We start from the raw sequence: 17,001 nt of genomic DNA on the forward strand, positions 1-17,001 counted from the left end.
GCGACTTTCACAGAAATAAGAAACCACCCCACCCCCCCAAAGTTCATAGCAAATCTCAACGGACCCTGAATAAACAAAGCAATCTTGGAAAAGGACAAAGTGGGAGAAATTTACTACGAAGCCTCAGGAATCAAGACTGGTGCTGGCATAGGACAGATATGGGGACCCATGGACTAGAACAGAGCCCAGAAATGAACCTACATGTCGAGGGTTAACCGTTTTCAGCAAGGGGCCCAGGACCATTCGATGGGGATAAACAGTGGTCAGCAAGAGCGAGGGGAGCGTCTCTCCAGCCCATCAGCGCCACCAGGGCTGGGCCAGTGTCTACAGAAGGGCCACTCCACTGGTAACTGGTCTTGCTTACATACATTGATGATGGACTGACTGCCTGCCTGGAAGGCTGAATGATTAACGGACAACAATAAACAAATGAGAGGCCAGAAGCCAGGTTGCAACATTAGACACCAGATCCAACAATAATATTCCTCAAAAGTACTTGGGGGGCCGGCCCGGTGGCTCAGGCGGTTAGAGCTCCATGCTCCTAACTCCGAAGGCTGCCGGTTTGATTCCCACATGGGCCAGTGGGCTCTCAACCACAAGGTTGCCAGTTCAATTACTCGAGTCCCGCAAGGGATGGTGGGCAGCGCCCCCTGCAACTAAGATTGAACACAGCACCTTGAGCTGAGCTGCGCCCTCCACAACTAAGACTGAAAGGACAACAACTTGACTTGGAAAAAACTCCTGGAAGTACACACTGTTCCCCAATAAAGTCCTGTTCCCCTTCCCCAACAAAATATTTTTTTTTGAAAAGTACTTGGGCCTCTTAACACCCATCAACACATTTTCCTTCCTTATGTCTCTCAAACCACAGTTTTCAACTATTGCTTTGACCTGATGGGTCATACAGCCAGCAAGCTGTGACCAGCACATTTTTCTCATGAAATGAAAGAATAAAAAAGGCCAATGTGCTTCACGTAGTCAGATACCATTTCATGAAACTTTTGAGATACGTATAGATAGACATAGATATGTATGGCTTCCTGTGTCTGGCTTCTTTCACTGAGCACAATGTTTCCAAGGCTGACCCATGTTGTAGCAAGTATCGGTACTTTGTTTCTTTTTCTTGAAGAATAATATTCCATTGTACGGCTAGGCCACACTGTGTTTATCCAGTCATCTGTTGATGGACATTTGGGTTGTTTCCACTTCGTGGTAATTATGAATAATGAGCAGAGAGCGCTGGCATAAATCTGAAACATAAATCTTCTGTGACAGCACTCACGCGTTGGTTCTGATCAAGCCGGCTAAGTGTTTACAGAAAGGAATTTCTTTTTTCCCCAAGAGGTCTTCTAAACAAGACAATTAAGAGCAGCCTAAAAGCAGGGCTCTAAGGAAAAAAAAAACCAAAAAACTAAATAATAATTGTAGGAACGTGTCCTTGCAATGAGGCCGAAGGAAAACAATAAAACAACAGCAAAGCCCAGCTGCGCACAATAAGATTGAAATTCTGTGTGCTCCTCCAACAAAATTCCAAATCATTAAAACCTCATTATACTAATAATATGTTTTCTAGATAGACCTAACGAAAACACTCTCTTCCCCCCACAAAATGCAGACATTCTCAGAAGCTGCAGTACGGGGCGTTTGAAGATGACAGGGCATCACTCCCGGGACACCTCGTCTCCCTGTTGTATCTCTGCAAACGCTCTCAGCCGGGACCTGACCAGGCGACAGGCAGAAGTTACAACTGACTTAGGGAGGAGCCCAGTAGCTCCGTCCATTTACCACCAGCCCCCCCTTCCCGTCTTCTCCCCCTGCCCATCGTCTCTATTTGAAGGGTAAAGTGGGCAGTGGCAGTAGTGTTAATAATAATGGTAACAATGGCTAACCTGTGGGGGGCTTAATACCCGCTGGGCCCAAGCATTTGCCTCAATATTTTATTATTAAAATGTTCAAAAATGTAGGAACATGTGGAGAACTTGACAGTGAACACCTGTACACCCCCTGCCTGCAGTCTACCAGGACGTTTTTTCTCTACTTGTTTCATTACGTATCCATCCATCCCACTATCTATCCAGCACTCCATCTGGATTCATTTCTCATCGCTACATTGTATTCATTTCAAATTACTACAAATTCAGTGGCTTAGAATAAACACAAATTTATTATTTTACAGTTCTGAAAGTGGAAAGTCCACAATGGCTTCCACTGGCTAAGGAGCCGGCAGGGCCAAGTTCCTTCTGGAGGGTGTGGGAGAACTTTCTTTACTTTTCCAGCTCACAGGCTCCCCCGGTCCTTGGTTACGTCCTGGCATCACTCCCGTCTGTGTCACTGACACATCCCTGTCTCTCTCTCTTACACTGACGCGCCCGCCTCCCTCTTGTCCCCTTGTGTCCACCTGGATCACCCAGGATCATCTCCCCACCTCAGGGTCCTTACCTTAATCACGTCTGCAAAGTCCTTTTTACCACATCAGACGATATAGTCACAGGCTCCTGGTACTGGGACATGGACACCTTTGGGGGCCATTATTCTGCCCCAAGTTTTTATGCATTTCAAAGTAAGTTGAAGACAGAGGTACCTTTCCACCTTGGCCCCCATACATATGACTGACTAGAGTTCAGTATTTACCTATAGTTCTTTTTTTTTTAGTTAAAATTTGCACGCAATGAAATGCCCATTTAATGATTTTTGACAAATGCATGCACCTGTGTATCTCAAACCTCTATCAAGCTAGAGGACATGTTCATGATTCCCTCCCGCTCCCCCCTGTGAAGCCCCATCACCACCCCAGAGGCAACCCCCGCGGATTGGCTTCGACCGTTACAGTTATACTTCATTTACGCGGGATCGCGCCGTGTGTGCTTTGGGGTCTGGCTGCCTTTGCCAGGCACAGTGGTTTCTGAGTTATCGTGTTGCTGCATGGACTAGTATTTCGTTCCTTCTGATTGCCCAGCAATATTCTGTCCTACGAATAAACCCCTGTCCATTTCTCTGTTCCCCAGCTGATGGACATGGAGCAGTTTCAGGTCTGAGCTACTATGAATAAAGCTGCTACGAACATTCCAGTACAAGTCTTCTTGTGGACACAGGTTTCCATTTCTCTGGAGTAAGTATCTCAGATTGGAACTGCTGGGTTATGGGGTTGGGGGGGAGGGTATATCTGGTTTTTAAAGAAACTACCAAACTGGGGCGGCTGGGTGGCTCAGTTGGTTAGAGCACGAGCTCTGAACAACAGGGTTGCTGGTTCAATTCCCGCATGGGATGGTGGGCTGTGTCCCTGCAACTAAAGATTGAAAACGGCGATTGGACTTAGAGCTGAGCTGCGCCCTCCACAACTAGATGAAGGACGACTTGGAGCTGATGGGCCCTGGAGAAACACCTGTTCCCCAATATTCCCCAATAAAATTTAACAAAAAAACTACCAAACGGACTTGTAGAAGCCGCCACCCCCCGCCCCCGCCCAGCGTGTAGGAGACTCCCAGCAGCCCACATCCTCGCCCAGTCCTAGTGTGGTCATTTTAGCCGTTGGTGTGGAGTGTGTCCCCTCTGGTTCTAATCTGTCATTCATTTCCTGAGTGACTAATGATGCTGAGGTCACTTCCAGATGCACACTGGCCATTCGTACATCTTCTTTGCTGGAGTGTCTGTTCAACCTTTTGTCTATCCTTTTATTGTTTTATTTGTCTTTTTATTATCACTGGTAGGGCTTCTTTACATATCCTAGGCAGCCATCCTTTATCAGACATTCGTTCGGGGAATTGTGATAATTGTGATTTATAATTAAAAAAATACATAGATTTGGACTTCATCCCAGTTGCTGGCCCAGAGCTCCTAAACCCTAGGCATTTCCTAAGTGAGGAGACCGGTAGAGATGTCTTTTGTTACATTAATGGGGTGACTTTTGGAAAACCCTCTATGTAACGACAGAAGGGGGCTGGTTGCCATGGGAACCAACCATGTGATTAGAGAGCCGGTACTTTCAGTGTTTCCCTAGGACCACAGGGTGGGAGGCTGGGGGAGCAGGGTGTCAAGTTCAATCACCAATAGCCAATGATTTAATCAATCACGCGTCTGAAGTGAAGCCTCCATCAAAACCTGGATGGGTGAACATGTGGAGGTGCTGGCAGAGTGGCACCCCCTTCCCCCATCCCTTGTCCTGTGCATCTCTTCCTGAGCTGTCTCCTTTTATCATAAACTGGTCATCTAGTCAGTGAAACCTTCCTCTGAGTTCTGTGAGACACTCTAGCGAATTAATCAAACCCAACGAGGGGGTGGTGGGAACCCCTGATTTAGAGCCAATCGGTCAGAAGCACCTGAGCTGGCAACTGGCATCTGAAGTGGGCGGCAGTCTTGTGGGACCGAACCCTTAACCTGTGAGATGTGATGCTATCTCTGGGTCGATTGTGTCAGAACTGAGTTGAATTGTAGGGTCCCCAGCGGGTGTCAGAGACTTGCTTGGTGTGGGGAAAACAGCCCACGTCGGAATTGGTGCCCGAATCCTAACTGGTGACCAGACGTGGAACTGGTACCAGCTTCACGGGAAGATTTCTTCTCACTCTATGACCTGACTGGGCCCAATTTAAATTACATCATTTCATTGACTAACTCAATTCCCCAGCAACCCTATGCGTTACGTACTCTTCACAGATGAGGAAACTGAGGCACAGGACAGGGTCAGAGCTGCAGAGCGCAGCAGGCTCACTACAAACCCCAAAGCTGGGCCCCCCGGGGGGTCAGTGTCCGTAACCACTACACACTGCCTCTTGCTTACTCAGCAAATACACAAAGACCACGTCAGGTGGGCGAAAACGGGCGGCCACCTGCTGGAAGCCGACACTGAAGCCCACGGGGCAGACAGGGCGCAGGAAACGGCGTACATGAGGGCCCCGAGCCAAGGCAGATGGGGAGACTGGCCGGGGGCTGGACAGGCAATGAGGGCCAGCGAGGGTCTGGGCCTGGTCCAGGAGCAGCATGAAGCCACCGGGTTCTGTCTTCTTTCTGAAACGCCAACAAGTCCGATTGGCACAGAATGGATCCCCTTGGTCTCCTTCGGCCTGCCTTCCTACCACCGGGCTGTGGGCACCTCCAATGCTAGCAACCATCCTGGCTTTACTAGGAGCCAGTGAGGACGATTCTTGCATTTCAATCACTCCTTCTGTGTAGTGAGGCCGGTGGCCAGTCAGTGCGTCAGTGCCAGACTGCCAGGGTGGAAGTCTCACCTGCTGGCCGCGTGACCCTCCTGCAAGAGACGTCCCCTCGCTGAGCCTCGGTTTGCTCGTCTGCAAAATGGGAATAGCTATATAGTACCCACTTCCGAGCTGTGTGTGAGGATGAAGCGAGGCAACACGTGGAATGTTTAGCCTCGAACCTGGAGCATCACAGGAACCCAGCCAGGCTCAGCCATGAGCGTGACAATTGCAGACTCCAGTCTGGTTTTTCTAAAAATTCTTTTAACTTTTTCCTTTACCTCTTCTCAGGCGTTTTTCTATGATGCTTGTATACATCAAGTATGGGTGCGTTCAGGTTTTACTTTGAAAGACAATATTAATTTTCCAAAAAAAAAAAAAATAGGAGGTCGAAGACACTTCGAATTACGCTTTGGGGAAGACGGCTCTTAAATTCCATTTATACCAATAATACATTTCAAACACGTTGAGTGCAGTGTTCGCTTTTCCCCAGCCTGCTCTGAGGACTGTCCACATAGTTAGAGCGGCGCCTGGCAGGTCCTGGCGGACTCTGCTGTAATGTGAGACGCACCAACCACTGAGCGTGGCCGCGGTTCCTTCTAACCCAATAGCTGCTTCCAGGAGTGTTAGATTCCAGCAACGCTGGGAGTGCAGAGCCCTCCGTACACTCTTGAACAGTTTAAAAACTTAACATTAGAGTAAAATCGAGATCCTTCGGAACTGCAATTTTTCCAACGAGAAAATGCGTCATACTTTAAAACAAGAGGAGTAAACTATTAGGATGGCCTTTCTTGGGGAACCGGTATCGCTGACAGCCTCTGGCTGACTCTCAAGTAAAGGTTCAAAGACCCAAAAACCAAGAGCAGTCATTTCAAGTGCCCAGGCTTAAATGAGCACACATTCGACTACCCACATGCCAGCTGAAGAAACTGCTCAGGGTTGGCCTAGCGTACCGAGAGCTTAGGCTGGCAGGGACGCGCCATGGGAGGCCGAGGTGGGCGAGGAGGCCTCCTGCCCTCCTGAGCCCGTGTCTCACTCCAGACACTCAGTGTCCGGCTCAGAAACCCCTGGCCCTTTGCCAACACCGGGAACTTGCCATTTTCTCCAGCACACGTCTCAGATGAGCGTGTGTAGTGCTTCCTGGTCACAGAGCCGGGGGAGCGAGGACTCCGGCACTCCTCAAATGCAAATATTTTAAAGGAATTAGTTGTCACCAACCATCAAACAGCTGCTTCATGGAACTCAATGAGAAAAGAAGCAGCCAGAGGTGTTGAAATGCCACAGGACCAGAGCAAGAAGTGGCTTCTACTCTGGGGATGACACCCACTCAGCAATTAACCCTGACACATACACTGCAGGCTTGACTGGTTAGTCCCAGCTTTCCTTCCCCGGAGCTCAGATGCAGCCTCAGAACCCTTCTTAACACAGTGGCAGGCAATCATTATAGATCGAGTTAAGTTTGCTGCCAGGTGGAAAGTGCCTTACCACCGCTGTGCTTCCCCTAACCAGCTCTGGAGTCTGGCTCATATGGCAGCTCCGTCACTTGTCACCATTCTCAATAACTGACACAGAGCGCTCCGCTGCTGATAACACTCACTGCCTTCCTCGCATTTCATGCTCTCACTCCCTGTGGGCACCATGAGCCACAGGGCCCGGGTCAGCAACAGAGGCTCAGGGAGCTGAAGCAGCAGACCCACAGGGCCAGGTATACACGGAGCCCTGCTCCGCCACCCTGAGTGGCCTCCCACGGGGACACACTGCGTTTCTGAGAACCAGCGAGGTCCCGTCTGCTGGGAAACACAGAGCTGGTATCCTTCCCACACTCCCCCACCTCACAAATGAGGAAGTAAGGCCCCAAAGCTTTAAACTCAGAGGGTGACACACACAGCCCCAAAGAGGTCCCCATGGCCCGGACACTCAGAGGAGGTGGAAAATGAAAGGACTGCGCTGGCTGCCGGGAGCTGACCACGAGACCTCGGGGGCTGTGAGCCCGAGGCAGGGATGCCGGAACCTGATATTCATTCCATCTTGTCTTATAACCACAAAGACAGTCTCTCATTTGAACATGTGTCACTGAGAAGCATCTCAAGGATGCAAAAGCCTCGCAAAACTTCTAGAACGAATGGGATTCCGTGTTCCTGTTCTCTTCCCTGACAGCAATTAGCACAGATAAGTAGGTAAACACCGCTGGGCCAACATGTTTCTAATGTACTCCTGGGCTTCCTAGTGTTTTCAGCCTCTAGGTAATATAATAAATAGTAAATATGCTCATTAGGGAGTAGAGCAACGTTCACCGGAAACCTAAAGAGTGAAGTAAGTGTATGGCGAATGCAGACAAAACACACTTTCTTAGGGTGTGTCTCATATGTGATGAAACCACATACTTGAAAACAAAACAACAGCTAGGTAAAGGTCGCTGCCCTTGGCCAACCACAACGGGAAGAATCAATCAGACAGAGCCCTCACGGCCACTCTCGCAGGCGCTCGCTCGCCCACTTGCCTCTGATCAACGTCCCTTCATTATCCTGACGACTGCACAGGGAGCGCCATGATAAGCAACTTCGCCTTGTGCGATAAATATTAACTCCACGGACCAGAGACAGGAATTCAAAGCAGGGCTCCTCTAATGAGTGAGGTTGCCAAGGAGACTTGAGTCTTCGGGGACCTCGCAGGTGGAACCAGGATGCCAGGAGAGCCACAGAGAGTTCGAACTGCTAGGCCTAAAAGAGGCCGCCTCGGCACATCAAAGCTGGCCCGCTGGGCCCAGCCGCACATTTCCGTTCTCCACTGAAGCAAAATTTCCCAGTGATTTTAATAGGCCGCCCCCAAAAAGGCCAGTGCCGTACAAGCTGAAGTGCCTACGTGCGTTTGTCTCATAAATGCCCCCCGTGCTCCACCGGATGACGGTGGAACAAACAGGAGAAACGCTGCATTTGAAGATTATAGTCAGAATAATAATCAAAGGAAACTTTACAAAGCCACACCAAGCCCCCGTTGAAAGCCACTTCCTCTCAGTCAGAGAGAGGAACACAGAGCAGTGATTTCTACCCCACCTCCCTGAGGAATAGGTGGCAATACGGGAGCTGGACAGTCGCAGATGACCCGACTGTACCAAGACCTACCCCAGGGGTACCAAGGCAGCCCTGCTCAAAGACGGGGTGTTTGTGTTTGGAGTAAGGGACGTGGAATTGTTTTGCTATTCGTTGGCAGGGTCTGCAGAGAACCTCACGGGCCCAATGGATCTACACAGGACCTGCCCTGGCTTGTCTTCCCATAGAACATTCTAGAACCCACTGTGTACAGGGCCCCAGTCCCGCACCTGCTTACATCCCTCCACTGCTTACCAGCCACTCTCTTACCCTTCTGATACACCTAGGTCAGGCGTCCACTGACCGAGACCGTGACCCTTAGTTCACGCTCTAAGGGTCATATAGATGGTCAACTTCATCACGTGAGTGTCTGGAAATGTGAAGAATTGCAAGAGTTCTACTGCCCCTGGCCAAAGGAGACCAACTCATGATAAATCCTTTTCCTGTATCTTCCCACAAGGAAGGATACTATCCCCTGCTCAGTTTAAAAGGTAAGTGGAGGAGCTGGTGAGATCTGCTACAGGAACAGGACATGGAAATCACTTCAAAGTCTCTACCATCCCAATCAGTTCTCTATGCAAATGTCCTGAACAGGCTACAAACTACCTGCTACCCAGGTGCATCAGCCCTGTGACTGACAGGAGGGAGTGTGCCTCGTCCAATCTGCTTTTAGATCCCAGGTGCTGGAGAGGACAGGGCCCCGCTGACCGCTCCAGCTGGCCCACAGCTGCCCACTGTGAGCCTCCTGCACCCCCCCCAAAAGGGACTAGCTGGGATCTTCTCCAGGCCCACTGGTGGGGAGCCCCATGCCCCCCACTCCCAGCTAATTCCTAGCCATCCTTCACATGCAACCAGGGGACCACTTCCTCCAGCTGGAACTTGGAAGCCCAAGTTCCTTGGAACCCAGCCCTGCGGTCACATGGGTTCTGGGTTCTCTCCCTCAGGAAATTGAACTGAGCACACAGACACTGGGCCCAGGGTGGGTTCACGAGGGGCCATTCTGGCCATGGAGGGTCCTAAAGAGCTTCCCCAACACTTAGGGCTGGTCAGTCGTCTCCTGGAGTTCTTGAGACACCTCAGGAAACACCACGTTTTCTCCACCTCAGCATGATTTTCTGACATTCAGGGCTGGATAACTCAACATTGGGTGTGGCCATCCTGTGCATTATAGGATGTGTCCCAGCATTCCTGGCCTCCATCCACTAGATGCCAGTAGCACCCCAACCCCCAGTCATGACCACAAACACTGCCAATGTCCCCTGGGGCAGAAGCACCCCTAGTTGAGAACCACTGATTTAAACTCTCGTGAAGTAGCTACTGAGTAAAGCTTTGTCTCTTCAACTATAAAACTAGGACATGCCTACCTTGCAGGTAACTTCCAGGCAGGCAAAAATCCCTACCTTGCAGGCCTAGATTACATAACATCGGTATCCCGGCATTCTTATCACAGAGCAGGGTGTCAGAGGGTTGGTGTTTGGGGCGACACAGCGTCTACATAGCTGATCACTGTAAAGATGGGGTGAGCTGGAGGGAACCCACTGGGGTGAACAGGTGATGGTTTCAGATTTGAAGACTTCTTTCCTGGAAGTTATTTAAAGTCCACAAAAGAAACTTAATACTTTCAACCTTCAGTTCAAGGTCACTGCCATCTAGTGATTTCTTTCCATCTACTTCATGAAGTCTCAATCAACATCTTGCTCACTTATTTCCATTCTATTTCGGCAACAAATGCTTCGAAGACGACCAGCGTCAAGAGAACCGGAAGACAAGCCACAGACAAGGAGAAAATATTTGCAAAAGACGTATCTGATAAAGGGAAATATACAAGGAACTCTTACAATTCAACAACAAGAAATCAAAACCCTTAATTGAAAAAATGGGCCAAAGATCTGAACAGACACTACACCAAAGATACACAGATGGCACATGAAGAAATGCTCCACATCCTAAGTCATTAGGGAAGCTGAACCCAAATCTGCTCTAAAAAGTATATTTACAAAAACAGGAAGTCAATCAGGGACTAGAACTTCCCTCATGCTTTCTCTCTTCAGAAAAGAAGGTGGGACAGAACCTCAGGCTGGATTCTGCTGGTTTCGGCTCTGAGCAGCCTGGCGCTGGTCACTGGTGTCTGGGCAGAGCAGCAGGGACCTGGGTGCAGAGCAGGGCCTCTCGTGGGAAATGGGTGGAGTGGACTCTATCCGGCCCCTTCCCTCCAGGGTCTCGCTGGCCCCAGAGCTGGCCTCTGCCTCTAAGCACTTCACACAGCAGCTGGGGCGTCCCTGGGGTGCCCCCTCACCCTGTCTCCTGGCCTGCTGGACCTTTGGGGGCTCTCATCCGTGGTCACAAAGGGGACCTCGCAGGGGGATTCTTTCTTCTGCGCCTGCTCTACTGAGCTCCCTTGAAACCAAACAGGCTTTTCATGAGTTGCTCTGAAAGTCCCTGGGCCTTTTATGGAGTGCTTTGGGGGTTGTTTTGTTTTACGTTTCAAGTGTTCCTTACCCGTTTTCCCAAAGCCCACAGTTAGTCACACTTCCGTTTTCTGACTCGGGCCACCGTATGACATGACTTGGCTCGCTCCCTGAAACATGGGACTTAATCACACCGTGAATTCATCCACGGCCATGGCCCACATCGGTTCCTCTCAATCTCGGGGCAGCCCTTCCCTAAAATGAGCGCCCCTGGAAGAGAGCAGGGTGTTCACTCCAACACACCACCCTGGGCCTCGCCACAGTCACAAGCTCTGTCAGCCTGGGCGGGGTCGAACGCTTCAGGTTCCCCAAAATCTCTAACTTCTTGGCAAATCCCTGTAAGGGAGGTCCCCCACCCTTCCTTCCACCCACGCTCCTGAACTCACGGTCAACTTTCTAACAAAGGAGGAAATGAAACCCACTGTGCAACTGGCAGCGCCCAGCAAACCTGTAAGCACCCTTTCTGATCGTTCTGTGGTTGGCAAACGGGCCTATAGGGCCCCGAAGTCTGGACCTGCTCCAGCTCATGAGATGCATGAAGGGCACAGAGGGCGAGGTGCCAGGGTAACGGGCCTGCAGGGATTTACCCAGTCTTCACACCGATCAGACCAGACCAGACCAGACGGAAGCCACTAAGCCCTTCCAAGTCCAGCCCTCCCCCAGTTCCTGCGTCTGAGCCCAATTAGTGTCTGCAGCCTTTTACTTCTCTGGGGGACCGCTAAGGGCCAGGCACTCCAGGCTGGAGAAGCGAGGCAGGGGACCCAGCTAAGTCACACATGAAACCAACCACAGCAATAGCACAAGCATCTGTCTCCTACTGCTGTTTCCATGTCGATTGTATTCAGCACCGGATGCTTCTGACTGTGGGAATTTTGGGGGCATTTAAATTAAACCAGATTGGCCCTCAATTTGCCAGGCACACACTAGTTCATTAAAACAAGGACACGAGGCACTTCCCTTGGAAACTTGGGACCAATCCATAACTTGAGGCATGTGTTCTTTCTATTCCAGTGCCTAAATGTCACCTATAAAAAGCTGTAATAATCCAGAACACTTTGCTGACTTGCTCTTCTGTGAAAGATGTCTTCAACCCAAACATGACCTGTTTGAGGCATTCCCCGGGCATTCTGTGCGACTGCGCGGTCACACTTCCTTCATGGCACCTATTATTACAGTATCGCTGGTCTGTTTCTCTCCTGACTCCCTGTTCAGGAGAGCAGGCGTCTAGTCTATCTTTCGCCCTAGGTTCCCCGAGCAGGCCGTGCAGAGGGCATCGGGACAGGGCGTGTCATTGATGTCTGGAATTGCTGTCAGACATAAAGAGAAACTGAAATGCTTTTTGGTAAGGGTGACGACGACTGCAAGTGAGGACGCACATCAGAGAGGCCGCGGGAGTGATAAGGAGGAGGTGACTGTCATTCATCATCTCATTGAGGAGTCATGATTTGATAGAGATGAATACAGGCCAGTTTGGGCCCTTAAACATGAGGCTTGAGTGAGGAGTGGCAATTTGCTCAGGAGGAGACAACTAAAGGTGACAAGGCCTTGCCCTCAAGGAACTGAATAATCTAACTTATTAAAAGCATCCCTGGTGGGAAATGCATGACCCCTCAAATCCCCGGGGGGAGTGCATGCGGGTACACATATCCCCTAGAAGCAAGGTGTCACAAGCATCCCTAGGAATACATGGGGGGGGTAAAGGGGGTGACGACTAAGAGGGGTGGGTACACGTGTCTGGGACACAGGGAGACTTTCTAGGGGACAAGTCAGACTCATTCCCCTCCCTGCGGGGTCCTTCCTCTGCCACCATCTGCCTGAGGCCAGCCCTGGGGCTACTCCTCCCCCACCTGCCTTTCACAGTCACAAGTCACCCTCCACACAAGTCACCCTCACCCTTCCAGAGTCTGCCTCAGGGGAAGAATCTCCTGCCTTAACAAATGGGAAATTCGCCCTGGGAGAAGCCCTGGGGACAGCAGTGTATTTAAAAGACACACGCAAGGCACCAGAAGTTACATCCCTTGCAACTCTAAAAAACTTTTTAAATACAAGAGGAGAAAGGTAGTTTTTTGTAATCATTTCTGTGGGCACAGGAGTAAACACTGGGGGCCCCTCTGTAGTCCTTGCTCGCAGGACCCCCAGCCTCTGGCCTGCCCGCTCTGCGTCCCTGTCCCTTCCTCCCCCTCCAGGGCAGGGGCCCAGTGCCGCGCAGGGAGGACAGCTGCCCCAAGAACACCAAAGGGCCTTGCAGCCCAGTCAGCGTTAAGCGTCCAGGGACTGGTGGTGGGACGGCCGGCGGTGCTACCCTGAATGGTGCTAAATAAATGGCGACTCAAGCAGGGATGGGCGCCGGGCTGTCCTGCGTAGCCGTAGCCGGGGCGCGCCTGACTCGCCTGACATTTGCTGTGTCCTGCCCTAAGCAGCTGACACGGGGCGTTTAAATGACACATGAGCCCAGGAGGGGCTCCACGAAACGCCGCGGGAAGGAGCGGCCTGGCTGGCGGTGGCGGGTTCCCGACCGGTGTTTAAATGTCTCGGGAGGAGGAAGAGGGAGAGAGAGGGTCAAGGCCTGTCCCGAAGGTCGCGGCTGCGCGCCACGCGGCCGGCGGGACTCGGAGGCGCGTGCACGGGGGTGCGTGGTCCCGGCGGGACTCGGGGGCGCGTGCGCAGGGACGCGTGGTCCCAGCGGGGATCGGGGGCGCGCGGGGACGCGTGGTCCCGGCGGGGATCGGGCTCAGCTGGAGGCCGGCGGCCGGTGCACTCACCCTCCCGGGCCTTCTTCTTTCTCGCCAGCGTGCCGCCCAACTTGCCCAGGAAGGACTCGTCCTTCTTCATCTTGGGGGGCCGTAGGGGAGACGAGCGCAGCTGCGGCGCGGAGGACATGGGCCGCGGGGGACACCGGCGGCCGGGGGCGGGCGCAGCGCTTGGGGGAGCCGCCTGGTGGCCGCCCCGCCGCCCTATCGCCCGGGGAGTGGCCGGAGGGCGCGGCCCCAACGCTGGCTCCCGCCCCGCCCCTGCGGCTCCCGCCGCCTGAGGTCGGCGGGGTGTTGGGCTCTGTGGTCACCGCTTCCAGCCCGCGGGCTGCCCGCGAGCCACCGGCCGTTCCCACGCTGCACGTCACTCTCACTCTCAAATGAAGGGCCATGTGGCTCTTAAGGCTGCGGCGGGGACACACCCCTGGGGCGCACCCTGTATCCTTTTGTTCTATACTTGAGCCCTGAGCTTGGCGGGCTCTGCTTACACCGACTGGCTCCAGTGGGGAGTGCGACATCCACGGCCATCACGCGCCCGCGGGCATCAAGTAACCGCACAAATAGGTCCTTTCACTTGATGAGGTTCTACCTAGAAGCAGGCCTGAGGCCGGGGGAAGCCCTGTGAACTGTCCCTGCCCTTAAGAAACTTCAAGTCTGATGAGCTGTGCTGGGGGGCAGGCACCCTCAGTGAACTCCTAACCCTGTCCTAGGGGAGCAGGGGATTGATTGTCCCCTGAAGAGGTGACATGAAGCCCCAGGAAACAGCGCTGGCCGTACAACAGGGCCAGGTGTTCAGGCCTAAGGAAAAGCAGGACCAGAGGGGACAGTGTTGGGCCCTAGGGAGAGGAGAGGGGAGAAGAGGGCAGCACAGGCCTGGCAAGTACTGGAAGCTGAGGAAGGGTTTTAAGATGTGAGGTGACATGATCCCATTTGGGTCCACAAGTTGACTTATGTAAGGACAGTGGGTGCAGGAGTAAGGCAGAGACCAGTTCCCAGGCCCATGGTGACTTAGGAGGGAAGAGAACAATTCGGGAGACCCTCATCGATAGCAGGAGCCCCAGACTTGACCGAGAGGGAAGAGTTAAGGCCGTTTCTTGCTGGGCCTGGGAAGACGGGTGGGGTCACTTGCCCACAGATAGGGGCTATCAGAGGAGGGCTGACTGTCAAGGGTGGGGAGCCTGGGTCTGCACATGGGGGTGAGGTGGTTTTTCCATCTGGCTCTGTGCTGACTGACTCACAGCACACTGTAACTCTTTCAGTTCCTTTCAGCCACCATTGATGTAGGCCAAGTGGTGCCAGGCCCTGTCCCCCCGTGGGGGCTCCACAGGCCACAAGGGCAGAGCCTTGCCCCCCCCCTCCCCCCAGAGTTGGTAATCCAGGAGAATGTGCTCAGCCGCAGTGACAGGTCACAGGAGTCAGCAGTTAGGAACCCAGCAAGGGGCGGTGGGGGGCAGGAGGAAGAGAATGGGGCAGAAGGTGGGAAGTGTGGGGGAGGTGAGGGGTGTGGGGGAGGTGTTGGCAAGGAGGCTTGACAGGGGAGGGAGAGAGGACTCAGCAGGCAGAAGGGAGGGGGGAATAGATGCAAAGACCCACGTACCCAGGGGATGTGAAGGCAGCAGGACGGGGAAAATCAGCTGCCTGCTGTGGACTGGGTGAGGGGCTGAAGGAAATGAGATCAGGGACCCTGTGCAGGACCCTGGGCCACTGAAAGAGTGTGAGCAGAGGTCTGACACATAGGATTGCTGCAGAGGATGGACTGAACGGAAGCAAAACTCCCAGCCAGAGACCAATTAGGAAGCAGCCGAAACAGGCCTGGCTAGAGCTGATGTGCCCCCCTCCCCCCACACACACACAGAGGCAGTGGCAGTGGCAGACGGGAGGGACAGGTAAGAATGAACTTTCACGGCTATAAACTACAACATTTGGACAACAATTGGAGGCTGGGGTTAGAGACGGTGAAAGCTCAGAGGTTTCTGAGGCTTGACATGGCCCGATTTAGGGTGTCACCAACCAAGCTGGGAGAATGCAAAAAGCTTGTGACTTTGGTTATTGAGATCCCAGTGGGATCCTGGCACAGGATAGTGTTCTCCAAAGGCTGCTGGGACAGATACAGGGCAGGGAGTCTCTAGGCCCTTTGAGAACCTGACGCATGGGTCAGATGGTCTACTCTCGAGAAACGCACACACAAGATGTTGCCTACTGTTTTGGGAAGCCCACAGACCCCCACCCACCCCTCCCACTGCCCTTGGCACACCCACAGACCACATGTGGAGAGCCTGTGACCAGGAGAGAGTGAGCAGAAATGCAGCCCTGAGAAATAAATGGAACAGAGCTGTGCCCCTGGGCCACAGGGACCCGTAAGCCCACCCAGGTATAGTTCTGTGCCCGCAGTTGGTACCCACTGAATAATTGTTTGAATATTTCATCAGTGGGTCCAGCTTCCCAGTGGATGCGCAGAATTTACAATTTTCATTTGGCAACTGCTAATTGGAACACTGCAGAGATGGTGGAATCCTACTTTTAGAAAAGTCATTACACCATGAAAGAATTTCTCTAGAAGTAGACACCCACGCCCTGTCTACTCTCTACAACCAAGACATTCTGAGTTGTAAGAAGAACTGACCTGGGCCTTACATGATAGCAGGGCACCTGGAATTTTGTAGACATCATTTGTATAAAAACAGTCATATTTTAAATGTAAGCGTGGTCCTTATTACCAAGAAATTTCATGCAAAGCAGCTCCTTCTGGGTAAAGTTCTTGATGGTTCCCTTCCCGGGGCTGAGAGCTGACCTTCGCAGTCTCAGACTAAAAGCAACACACTCCCGGGCAGCGTTTTTCTTGAACCTCTTGGAATATAGAATGGGATGATTTCTTGTTAAAATGCAAGTTGGAAATGTTTTGTTATTATTGTGTTAGTAGTAATGGGTTTTTCTTTTGTCTTGTGTGTGCTGCAGATGACAATCAAGAATGGACGTGGTGGCTGTGGATTGATTTGCATTTCTTTCGGGCTTAGAAGAAGGAGGAGCAATGCTCTGAATCCCCAAACCTCTTTCCTGGCCTGGCTCCTGGGAGATTCACACAGCATTCTCTCTGGGGTAGTCATCTAACTAAAAACGATTTTCCAAATTGTTTTACAGAGCAGTAAACATAAATATTCACTTGAAGTTTGGAAAGTGTTGGGTTTTCATAAAAAAGAGAATTTAACGAGAAGCAGAAATATGACCTTCGTGCTGTTCCCATCAATGCAGTCTCCCACTTCTCAGCCGGCTCCCCACATCCACCCCGCACACACTTTACATTCGGAGTATCATTATGCAAATCAGATTACATGCAGCTGCCCTTCTTAAAGAAAACCATTTGATTTGCTTTTGAACTGTGGCTTCCACAGAGGCCACTTCCTTCTAAGCTTAGTTAAGGACGAGGAACAAACCCGTCACAAGCACGTGTGTATTCCAGGCCCAGTGCTGGGCTCGGTTTCGGTCAACCTCCGTCTCTCATATTCTT

At 52.0% G+C, this 17,001-nt stretch overlaps 1 protein-coding gene and 1 long non-coding RNA gene across 2 annotated transcripts in view; one reads left to right on the top strand and one right to left on the bottom strand.

Moving 5' to 3' along the window:
* The window catches only part of PARVB (parvin beta), a 90,674-nt gene extending 76,800 nt beyond the window's left edge, over positions 1-13,874 (bottom strand). The window contains exon 1 of the mRNA XM_074326524.2: positions 13,509-13,874. Within this exon, the coding sequence (XP_074182625.2) occupies positions 13,509-13,626 (118 nt within the window). The 5' untranslated portion in view covers positions 13,627-13,874. The remainder of the gene's footprint in view (positions 1-13,508) is intronic.
* Positions 13,875-15,045: 1,171 nt separating this feature from the next.
* LOC141570199 (uncharacterized) lies at positions 15,046-16,661 on the top strand. The gene is made up of 2 exons (XR_012494170.2): positions 15,046-15,382; positions 16,452-16,661. It is a non-coding gene; the product is annotated as an uncharacterized LOC141570199 (long non-coding RNA).
* The last annotated feature ends 340 nt before the right edge of the window (positions 16,662-17,001 follow it).

Source organism: Rhinolophus sinicus, chromosome 1 (genome assembly GCF_057876585.1).
Source record: "Rhinolophus sinicus isolate RSI-liver-muscle chromosome 1, RSI-T2T, whole genome shotgun sequence".
Classification (NCBI taxonomy): Eukaryota; Metazoa; Chordata; class Mammalia; order Chiroptera; family Rhinolophidae; genus Rhinolophus; species Rhinolophus sinicus.